The sequence below is a fragment of the Poecilia reticulata genome, chromosome 2 (assembly GCF_904066995.2).
Source record: "Poecilia reticulata chromosome 2, P_reticulata-male-v2, whole genome shotgun sequence".
NCBI classification, from domain to species: Eukaryota; Metazoa; Chordata; class Actinopteri; order Cyprinodontiformes; family Poeciliidae; genus Poecilia; species Poecilia reticulata.
Window position 1 is genome coordinate 40148850 of NC_088831.1, and position 12575 is coordinate 40161424.

Consider the following 12575-nt stretch of genomic DNA (forward strand, 5'->3'; position numbering starts at 1 on the left):
TAAAATTAACTCTTGAAGCTTAAAATATAACAAATAATGTATCTCAGCACAACTGATATGATCCTATCCTTAGAATAAAGGATCTATGAGGCAAAACATAAATAAGTCAGAAGTCAAATCACATTCGTAATGTGATCATATGTGAAAAAAAAACTGAAATGCATTTGAAGAAACAAAAAGCGAACAGTAAAAGACAAAGCAAAAGATCAAACATACAGAAGAATCTCCCACAATGTGTTATCTTTGACAACTTTTATGTCAATTAAAAATAACAGAAAGTAAATATTGATTAGAATTACTTGAAGATACAAAAAACTGGAAGACATTTATAGTTTTCAAAACTCAATGGATGTATAAGAAGCACTGGAAAAATAAAAAAATATTTAAAAACTCAATAAGGACAGGGAACACAGGAGGACAAGCCATCACACAACTACTAATTTACTAAATTGGGGAGAACTATGGCAATGACAACCTTGAGCTGTGTTTTAGAAACATTCACAGATGAAACCTTTTTGAAAAAGACAAATACTGAATGCGGGGGGCAAAACTGGGGATATAATTTTCCTCCAAATATTTGTGTTTTGTCATACATAATATGGCTCCAGAAAACTCAAATGACAGAAAGAAAGACAGTGACACTGAGGGCTGGAAGACAATAAACTGAGACATGTTTAAGAATAAGTCAGATGCATTATATAAGAATCTTTTTGTGTGTTAAGAATCAAAAACTAAAAGGTACAAAAAGAAATCACAAAGTCAGACGCAGAATGAAGATTTAGAATAGTTAAAGAGTTTATGTTCTGTCCCCTCTTGGTCTTTCAATCTGCAACATTTAATCTGCTTTATAGGCATAATCCATACAACAGGGATGGAAGGAGCAAACAGCTAGAGGACTGATGCAATCAGATTATTTCACTCCAACAAGTAAAACAGCAGCTTAAAGTCCTGCAGAACCACACACAGTAGTGAAACATGAAAAACACTAATTCTATGCCAGGTTTAAACCCTCTGTATGCCGTCTTAACACATGCACTAGCAACTTCCTTTACCATAATTGTAAATTAGTTTTATTAGTAAAAGTGCATATATAGAGGAGTTTTACACAAACATGACAGCCAAAACCGAAGTTAGGAGTGCAAGTTGAGAGTAATCTTTAATTTCACAAACTCAAAGTCTTGTCTTGCCGTCAGTGTTTCCTGATCAATATCTGCTCCATACAGAACCACCTTCCACCGTGCCAAGCCCTCTGCCAGGGATCGATACGCCGAAGCCAATGCAAAGCATCCTGAGCCTATCATGCACGTCCTGCTGTCCCCAGTGACCAATGAGGTGGCAAACTGAGGGGCAGCCAACTTGCTGAGGTAGCCAATGACATCTTTGGTACCGGGCAGGTTTTTAGTAGTGAAGGGAAACTTGACACCACCCAACGGGACGGCAGGGAGAGAAGAAAGGGTGTGGCCAGGCCAGACATGCTGGTGCTTTGCTGATGCATATTGCTGTGCTTGTTCGGACCCGTCTCAGAGCTGGACATTAGAGGGTTTGTTTTTTAGTTAGGAAAGTTTGGAGGACACTTCTGTAGACTTCACAGCCTTCCAAAAAAAGCTCAACTGACAGCAAGACATGAACTTTTCAGTCATTCCTTTATAACCACTTCATACTGTTCATCTACATATGTCAGGCAACTGTTCACTTAGATAGCTAATGGATATTAAACATCAATATCAAACAAATAAAACCTTGTTTGCCCATAGGCTGAGTGCCAATCTGTGCATGATGGTCATTGTTATGGTCCATATTGTCCACCATAACAACAGCCCAATCAGTGGCAGCTTTGCAGATGTAGAGTTCATTTGCAGTACAGTTGCTAAAGCGATGAACATCTGCTGCTCTCACTGCAGCTGGAAGGGACTCCAGTGGAAAGACTGTTACACCTGTGAGTGCTTGGGGTGGGGCGAATTGCTCGGAACAGCATCATGTTTTCACATCTGACTGATGATAGCCACAGAAAAAGTGGATAAACGTGCTTTAGACAAAAGCAAAAAAAAAAAAACTGCTGCTAGACGAGTCGGAAAGCTCGATAAATATAGCAACAGAGTCTGAGCCAAGGCCAGCTCGATGACAAGTCTTTATCAGCTTTGTCAATACAACAGAGCCACTGCAGAAACTACTTCCTGCTTTACTACAAAATAAAAGTTTTGATAAGAGACAACTTCATGTCTGGGCCTGAAATTTGCCAAGATTTACTTCATTCACTACATAAAGTCACATGTTGACAGCAACTGGACACCATTTCACAAAAGACAAAAATTTGACCAACATGGTTTCAACTTTGTGGGATGTTTACACACACTTGTTGGAGGTGCATATCTATTATACCATTCATCACATCAGAATGATGGATTCATCCAGATTTTTGGAAAATGATGTTACTTTATGTAATTATTTTTACCAGCTTCTTTGCGAAACCTGCTTTTTAACCATTGATGGAATTTAAATAAGTTATTGGAGTTGGCTAAAAGTCACGCATACAGACACATACAGCACCTTCTTTTCTGATGTTAGCAATTTAAATCAACTCAAACTGAAACTATTCACATCAGTGGGAAAAAAAAAACATTGTTAAAGTCCACACCTTAACAGCAGGTAGTTGCTTCGTTTGGTGCCGTTTTGTTCGGTTGGGGAAAGTTTGTGTTGCATGCTGGGTGTTTCAATCAGCACAATCAGCTGCAAATTTCTGTTGTGCAATTCCTTTCGCTCAAGAAGCAACATTCAGGCGTTGCATCAGCATCAGCTGTGCGGAACCATTAAAGTTGCGTCATTCCTGTGTTACCAGTTCTCACAGATCTCATGATCTGCTGATGTGTGAATCCAGGTGATGAGACAGATTGATAATAATGATGACAGGTTTTCACCACAGATAAAGGACACTATTACCAGTAATAACTTCAGAGAATCTAACTTCAGAAAATCAGAGCTAACACATTAAGGGGGTTAGAAGGTCACGCTCACAGTGGAGTCCAGGAATACAATAAAGAAAAATGATCGTAAGATACGATTTGGGGTATTTTTAAGGCTATTTTTAACGGATCTCAAGTATGTTGGAGCGACTAAATGCGGATGTATTCTGCATGGAAAATACCTATTGTAATCTTCCATTCACCCACTCAGTCTCACTGCCATGCTCTAATCAAAACATGAATTGTATCTTGAAAGTTCAGTGACAGAGTTATACCGCATTGACAACAAGGGCTAGAGCTTATGAAAAATGCAAACTTAACTTCCTGTCAAAAGAGACAACAAAAAATATTTCCTTATGGCTGACTGGAATTTACATGCAACTGTTTACCAGCTGACTGTAAATGACATTCATCCTTTCCGCCATCCTATTTTTGGTTGTTTCCTGTACTTTAGTAAATTACAATATTTACTTTGCACAGTAATCTGCACTGCAGCATTTACAGTTATGAAACATTTGCACACCAAAAATAGACTGTAATTTCTAATAAATGACTCACCAAACACATTTACATATGTTTCCATAACTATTAACCATTCTTTGCAAGTTTTTTTTCTAAGTTGTCAAATAACAAATAAACAAATAAATGTCACAAACCGTAAGAAATTAAGAAAATATGTAGAGGTTCCTTGATAGAGGCAGTATGTTTGAATTCAGTTCAAAATGAAGGGATTACACAGGATTTTATTTGAAACCATATGACCATAGCTTTAATGCAGCTTTATAAATACAAAATGTCAAAGAAAATGCTTTTTGCTGATGAGTTTACAAACACATTTGACAATTTGATGCATTTTATAAACAGGTGGAAAAAAATAGACAAGATTTTTTAGTATTTTTCAGTTCAGAAAACTAATGATGTTATGGCTGAAAAAAATTGCAATAACGATGAAGACAATTATTAACCCATATTTTCTTCTCAGTTTGTGATATTTTCTATTAAACATTGTCTCTAAATTAAGATTGCTTTTCAAATCAAGGATTCAGAATAGCTTCTTTTAAACATCACTAGTGACTAACAAAGCTGTGGTCAGCGAGTATCTACAAGGCTAAACCAAAGCGAAGAAAGCAACACAGGAAGCATCAGAGATGGAGAAAAAAGGTTAAGACGGAGTAATCACAGCTCCAGCAACTCAGAGGCCAACCACAACAGCTCAGAAATGAAGATCAAGAGATAATGCTGTCTACAGAGACGTAATCCAAGAACTCACTCTCTCTAAAAAAAGAAGAAACTTACGAAATGCAGAGCGCCAAACCTGTAGTTCAACATCAGCTACTAACCCTGATTTAATTGTGTTTACATATAGTTGCACAACTGTTGAACTGTTTGTTTTACAAATCTGGACATGCTATGTTTCAGCAACACACAGGAAGCATCTGCATCATTTGTGCGTAATGTTAAAAAAGGCAGCAGCTCTTGGAACACAACCTGAAGGAGCCATTTACAGTAAACACAGCGAAGGCAGCAGACATGCAGGGTGACCAGCACCTGCGAGCGAATTAGCCCAGTTTACAAACCGTCAGTGAAAGTGACATGAGGTTAATGTTGCTGTGCCAACACGAGGACAGGAGGTCGCACAAGATGACTCACAGTGACGGCGCACAGCTTAAACGCTGCTGCTGCAGGAAAAGCTCAGAACTGCAGATTAACACCTGATGCTCTCAGGTCTGATGTTTCACTCAGATGTGCAAATTAGAGGAGTAAGTATATATATATTAGAGTATTGTGGAAAAGTCAGTTCCTGTCCGTTGATGAGTAAAAACTACATGCAAACTTCAATAAAAAATATTTTGAACTGAAAAAGTGGAACTTATGTTCATGACCAAGTGATTGATGATTTAAAGATTTGTGCCTGACAGGTAATGACAAATCCAACAAAATATGTAATTGCAACAATTACACCAATTACAATTATTTAGGGATGGCTCATAAAAAAATCCTGTTTGTGAAGATTTAATTTTCGGAAAATAAGATTATATTTTTTAACAAGTCACTTTTTGGGTTTCCACAGTGACATTAACTCCTCCAAGAACCACCGTATTGTTTGACAAGAATTTTTTTTTTTTTTTACAGCTTCTACTGATTTCGACTTTGAAGGCGGGTCAACTCACAGTGAGGGGAAAAATGATCCACATTTTATTTACTCTAAAGAAAGAAGTCTTTTGCAATTACCCTATTGCACATATTGATATTTCAACAATGATTGCAGCTTGACATGTTGTGCAACTCTACATAAAACCTGTAAATAGGTGATTTTGATAGAGAAATGTCAGCCTGCTGAAACGTACATCGACGTACTTATGGTATATAAATGCAATTCAGTTAAGGCCCCTTTAACATGAATTGCTGCACCAACGCAGGTCGGCTCTAAAGTGATCATCCTGTGGTTCTCTGAGGCTGCTTCAGCTTCAGTGCACTGTAGGGTCTCTGTGAGCTTACAATAGAGAATCTCCAGCAAATTATTTAATAGCTTTTGCTTTAAAATCCTGTTAAGACTAAGGGTGGATTTGCACTGTTTGGTCCACTTTAATCAAACTAATTCATTTGCCTATAAAGTCCGGTTTGCTTGTAGAGGTGTGAATGTGAAATTTAACCATGATACCAATCATAACAATGAACTCTGGTCCACTCAAACCTACATCTCGGTTTGGTCGGAGTGAACTCTGGCACAGTTTGAATGCATATGTGAACTGGAGACAACAAGAAGAGGACAACAGCGCAAGGCATTCTGGGTAAATACAACCAAAACAAGAAGGAAATGCCTCATGTTCTTTTATCAAAGAGAAATCCTACAACCGCTAAAATTTCATTCTACTCCATTTTCGTTTACATTTTGTGAAGAAGGAAGTTATGCTCATGTCTTCTTTTGAGGTTTTTGTGTAGTTTCCTTCAGGTGCAGTTTCCTCCTTTGGTGCAGCGCCACCAAAGGACAAGAGGAGGAGGAACAGTGTTTTCAATTATTTTGGTTCATTTGACACAGTGCAATGTGGAAATGTACCACACCAGCTGAAAATATAACAAATTTTGCAATTTTGGTCTCCAATAGAACACTTTTTCTATACATTTAACTTTCCACAAATATGCTTCCATGAAGCAACTTGAAAAACTATACTATAACATTTTTGTAATAAATGTATTATATGTAATCATCAAAACTAACTTGAATAAACAGATGATCTGTGTGACTATCACGAAACTGTGTACAAGTTTCACTTTCTTGACTTAAATATCTTTGGTGATATACAAATGATTTTATATGCACCTCGAAGAATGTAAACAGCAGCTTCAGCATGTGTGTGAGCAGCTAACAGAGTATTTGAACTCTGGAGGATAAAAAAAGAAATGAAGGAGGATGTGAGAGACAAGAAGCTGCTTCAAAAGGAAGCCAAAGTCAGGGAGAGTAAAACTACAATAATCAAGAGAAATGTCAGGGCCCTTCTCATTAGTCTGTTCATCCATCAGTCCAGCTCTGACTCAGCCCATCCCACGTTCCCCTCAGCAGAAGACTATGGATCACACAGGCAGGGTTATTTATAGCACAGGATTCCCAGGGGGGAGATCCTCGCCCCTCTGGGTCTCCCTGCATTCACAGAAAAATCCCTGCATGTTTACACACCGCGCCTCGAAAACTGAGTCTGCACACTAAGTCGCAGCTATGTGTGCAAAAAACCTTGCAGGTCGAGAATTAAAAAGAAACAAAATGCTGACATAACGACCCCCCCCCATCATCTTACCCCCTACTCAAAAACACAAACCCCAGGTACTGAGGGAGGACGGAGGCAAACGCCATGGTGACTGGTGGGGTTGTAGCCAGCGGTTGGTTGAACAGCGAAGTAAGGGAGGGGCCTGAGGAAGACGGCTGACCAATGATGGTGGGGTGCTAGTTCAACTCCACAATCAGCCTGCATGTGCTGCATAAGCTCCTGAAGGCACCAAAAGCCTGGGACGGTACTTAGTGACGGTGAGTGTTATGGTGCGCTGCCGCCTCTTTGTTTTCTCCTCATCTGTTTTCACTTTTTCATGACGAAAGCGAGCCTGCACTCCCAAGGTCTGACTCAAGTGGATCAAACAGTCAGAAAGGTGTTTAAGACTGTTATATTTGCAGCTGGGTAAACATTCACAATCATTATTTTAACAAACAAAACAAAAACACACACAAAAAAATGAGAACATTCAAGAAAAATGTGCAAAATAATCTCTGTTTCTGTGGACTTTTCTCCAATCTAAGGCACGCATCAGACAGGATGAACTTTTTGAACCGCTCATATGCATCTTAGCACACTGAGGAACAAACACAAACAGCCTCATGTGTTCACAGCAGACTGTATGGAGGGACAGGCGCAGCCATCTGCTCCATTCAGCTGAAGGCTGCTGAGCGTCCATACATCAGTACCATTCAATAAACACTGTCACCACGCAAAGCCGCACACCCACAAACTCTCTTCTCAACAGGACACACACACACACACACAGTCACACCTGCATTATAAACATAAACGCATTTCAGCATAAGAGTATAAACTATGAAAGGCTGCTGAGGAAAAAAAAACATTTGCACAGCATTTAATACAGGAACTCCTTGTAGAGAAGTCAAACTGCAGGAAAAAGCTCTCACCCATCAGTTGTGCCGTGCTGTCCGCTTGTTGCACGTTGGTGTGAGTGTGTGTTTGAAGGTCTGAGCAGGAGCTTTTTAAAAAGTGTTTTAGTTTGTTCTTTTTTTATCAGCTGAAAGAAATACAGAAAAGCAGCGTGCCCCTCCACTTCAGACGCGAAGCAGGAAGAAATTTCTGACAGAGTCCGTCTCGTCTCTCTGCCTCCTCTCACTGAGCCTGTTTTGCTCCGCTCTCCAGCCGCCTCTCTCTCTATCTCTCTCTCTCCGTTGGTCTGGTCTCCTCCCATCCTCCCTCCCTCTCTCAGTGACATCACAGGGCAGTCTCAGGCATGTTAAGGATTTTACGAGCGTCACTAGCTCCCTACCTCCTAATTCACCGGCTGACAAAAAAAAAAAAAAAAAAAGAGGTAGCGTCAGCTTCTGGCCAAACAAACCCGGAGCTTTTGTACAGGGCCTCTTCATGTTTTGACTGAGCAGTTGCACTTGCTCGCATTTAATCTTCTACTTGTTGCACACACACACACACACACACACACACACACACACACACACCTTCCTGGTTTTTGTCTGTTTTAAAAACCTCCTACACAACAGGAACTCTTCACACAGATAGCTGCTGTGAACTTGACTCGACAATAGATGCAGCTTGCAAGCGAAACATTTTGCAGCCACGGAAGATAAAAATCATCACGAACAGAGCTCCAGCTAATTCTTTTACAGATAAATAGGGGGTGAGACTTTATGCAACTTTCTTCTAATACAAACTGAGGGAAGTGCTACTCTGAATAATTCAATGAAGCAATTCTTAGAAAACAGGAACAGAAAGAAAACTCAGAGGATGAATCACAACAGTAACAGGACTGAAATATGTAAGCGTCTTAAAACACAGGAGAAGCCAGAGATATTATGTACATACAGATATAAATGTATGACAATTAATAATAGTTCAATGTACATTATCCAAAATCAGTCATTTCTAACTCACCAGAGGAATTAATCCAGTTTGTATTTAGAAAATAATTGATAATTATTATATGGAGAGGTTCCACTCTATTATATTTAAATTTGAACAAAATTTTTATTGAATATTTTTATTTTTATTTATAATTCCCATGTATTTTTTATAACTGTGCTTTTTTTTTTCAAATTAAGTACATTTTTTTCATGATTGATATTTTAATGTTCCTTCATTTCCATCGGAACTGGGGGGAAAAAGTGATTAGGAAAAATAGCCTGCCTGCAGCGTGAGTGGCTGTTTACTCAGTGAGTGAAATAACTGTGGCAAAATTCACAGAACTTGACCGTCCATCATTCTGACAAGTGGTTGCTTTCTGATGGCTTTCTGTCATGCGAAAGTGAGAGGACGCATGTGAAATGCACATGTTCCTGCGGGCAGTGCTGACAGAGAGCTGCACAGTGGAAAATTGGGCAACAGAGAAAGTTTATGCAAATGTTTTCCAATAAAAAGGAGTGGCAGCTGATTATGGTTATTTTCATTCTCACGGTGAAGAAAAGAGGTGCGAAGGCAACTTTTCTCCTCCACTTTACAAGATGTGAATGTAAAACAACGCAAACAAAATAAAACTACCGAATTCAAGAGCTTTTCAGCTCCGAAGTACTAAAGAAGATAATCGGAAAGATGAGGACCGAGTTAGTCTGCCATGCATGAAAAACATGTTCATAAATAACATAAAATTAAATATAAAACTAAATCAATTGTAATTTATTGTGACTGATAAATAAGTCTCATGGCAGCCGATGCTCACTCCGGACAAAATGACATTGATCAAAATACAAAAGTTTTCAAGTACCGCCATCAAAATATGTATTCATATTATGTAGGCATAACTGGAAATAATGTTACAATTTTTGAGTCATTAGTCTGGTAAAGCATCTTCAGAGGGAGCTAAAAATTAGGGTGATGGCAGAGAGACCTTCCAACCTTAAGACCTGAAACTTGTCACAAAACATAAATCATTACAATTCCAGAAAAAACGGGCAAATCAGCAATTATTAAATGGGACTAATTGCAGTGATCCAGGTAAAGATTTTTTTTATGACAGAAATTATAAAAATAATTTAAATATAAAAAATAGGGGGGGGAGTATCAATAATGAAATCAGTTCAAAGGATTGAAATCGGATAAAACTGAATTTCTAATAATAAAACATATTAAAGTAAATCATAAAATCTGGAGGAAATAGTTTAAGCTTAAATTACAAATGAGATATGTTATTAAAAAGCAACAAATAGGATGATGTGGTGCAGAGGCAGAGCAACCTGCACATATATATGGAGACTCTTAGTCCTCAGTGAGATCAATTCCCGACCCCGAGACCTTTGCTGCATGTCATCACCCTTTTCTCTCTGCCCATTTCCTGTCTAATATACTGCAAATAAAGGTCACTAGTGCCAAAAAACACACAAAAACAACCAAAATTGACATATCTTCTATATTGCTTCATTTACTGTTGGGAGTTTCTCAAAGAATGAAAAAAACACTATCTGAATGTGACTATGGCAAAAACACTTTTAGCACAAGTGTTTAGCATGGTGATTGTTTAATATATTAACATAAATCTCAGGCAGTAATGGAGCTTTAATCCTGCAGCCAAGGTTGAAATGAGCAGTGAAAGAAATCAACAAGTGGAAAGAACAAACGGAAGACAGATAATTTTGGCCATATTCTGATGCTGCAGAAAGATTTGACTACAGCTTCAATGAGGCAGAACCAATGATTCAGGAGTTTTCAACAAAATCAACTAATGTTCTGAAAAGCAACCTATAGATATGATGATAAAGAGGCAAGTAATGAGGTTGCAACACCAATTTTTTCGTGTGTTTGTGTGCATTTCAGTGGGTAAATGCATGTTGGGTGGTCTGATAATGTGTATGTTTGCGGTAGCTATTTCTGAAGTATGGCGCAGAATCCAGGAAGCCTAGTTTTGTTTGATCTGACAACACACCCACACACCTGGCTGCGATAAAGGTCTGTGTTATCAGCTTGTTGTACGGCATTGACGTCAAAGGCTTAGCTGAGCTCCATGCAGCCATGACACCGGCAACAGCTAATGCTGGTGATCCCAAACCACAATGGCACACACAAACACACAAAGGCAAACACGTCTTTCATTTTTAGATCAGGGAGAATCACCCCCAGGGAGGGCAGTGAAGCAGAGCAGAAGCAAACCAAGTGAACTTTGCACAGAAAAAATAACAAAAATCAATACATGCACACAGGGTGGTGTGCAAGTCAAAGACCCATGGAGGTAAGGCAGGAACCTGTCACGCAAAGAAATATCACTTCCTCTGAAAAAAGGTCAGAACCTGTTCAGGACTTCTCATTGGAGTAGCATTTACTTAACTGACCAATAACTGTTCAGGTATGTTAAGCACACTGTGCACTGGTGTTGTTTTACTTTGCTAACGAAACCCTTTTATTAGGGAGAAAAAAAGTTATTCAAACTGACTTGATCCTATGTGAAAAAAATAAAAGAAAATAAGAAAAGAAAAAAGATAAAGAAAAGTTCTGCTTGTCAGAAAACAAAGTAGTCAAAAAAAAAAAACTTACAGAGATCATGTCTTAATTTTAAAATAATTAAACAGGATGAGCAAAAACAGCAGAGGTAAACATTTCCAGGAGGTGCCACCCTCCGAAAAACATCAATGGCTCATCCATGAGGCCCCAAAAAACCCCAGAATGACCTCTAAGCACTGAGGGCCTCATTTCAGAGAAGGTCAGTGTTCCTGATTCAACAATAAGCAGGAGAGTGAGTCAAATGTCACAATTTTGGTCCCCAATTGAAGCGCGGCTACCAGACCATCAAGTGTGAAAACACCCATTCAGGCTCAAAAATCTATGTGACCTAATAATAGCCAATTGGTCCTGCCACCAAAAGTTTAATTGCAGTTGCTACTGCATTTATAAGGCTGGGGGCAAACATGATTACAGAAAAGGTCAGCCTTCTAACGTCAACAGTAGTCGTGACATAGAGCACACATTTGATATATAAAAATTTGTAGTGAGATGTAAATCTACATGCAGAATTTCAGAATTCCTAAAAGTTTCAAATTCCTTTCTTTACTGGACTTAATTTATTTTTCCCCAAACACTTGAGTATAAGAAAGTAAACCAATGAATCAAAAACTGAAATCAAAACATCAACAAACTGGGTTTTATCTGTATTTTTCATAAATCGTGAAGCAACAGAATTCTCATTAAGTAATGCATCCATCCACTTAGACAGATCGAATCCAAGCTGAATAATCCTCAACTAAATGCAAATTCCTTCAAGCAGCTTGTAAAACGTTGATACTTTTATTCTGTTTGGGGAAGTTCAACAAATTTGGAGCTGCATTGCTTTGTTTGGCTCCTAAACCAAAGCAGAACAGAAAACATTATGAAAGCTCACTCTGCTCTATCGCTGCTTTCCACCTCTTGGTAACTTCTAGATCTTACAGGCACAAGCATGTCAACTACACCAGAAAAAAAAAAAAAAACAAACAGACGCACTAAGCAGTCTGCAAAGAAAAGTCTTCCAGCTTTTGAAGATGGGAGCAGAAGAAAAAAGTTGAATGAATGTTGGCGTTTTGGCCACGAAGACTTTACAGAAAAGGTAAAAGGTGTGTGAAAGACGCTTTTTGCAGTAATTCTCAGCATTTCTGAGAGACTATTTATGCGGGATAAATAGTTCCCGTAGCAATCTTCATTGGAGTCAGCGTGCACACGTGTGCCTTAAATAATACATGTGGCATAATGATTGCAAGGCATGCTGAAATACACATTGTGGCAAGCATTCAGACATTGCTGATGAATAAGTAATGCACAGCGTCCGACTCGTAATATACATACGTTCCCGCACACACACACGAGGCGAGCGTGCACTTCATAACCACAAGTCTGTCGAGGCTTGTGGGGGGAGAAGACGGCACCTCTAATGTTT

At 38.8% G+C, this 12575-nt stretch overlaps 1 protein-coding gene across 5 annotated transcripts in view; it reads right to left on the bottom strand.

Moving 5' to 3' along the window:
* LOC103461731 (histone deacetylase 4) overlaps positions 1–12575 on the bottom strand; it is a 219440-nt gene that overhangs the window by 63624 nt on the left and 143241 nt on the right. Inside the window, exon 1 of one of the 5 annotated variants that reach the window (XM_081604586.1) lies at positions 7636–8005. The exons of the other annotated variants lie outside the window; for them this stretch is intronic. Within the exon in view, the coding sequence (XP_081460712.1) occupies positions 7636–7639 (4 nt within the window). The 5' untranslated portion in view covers positions 7640–8005. Of the gene's footprint in view, positions 1–7635; positions 8006–12575 lie in introns of those variants that run through there. 5 annotated transcript variants of the gene reach the window in all.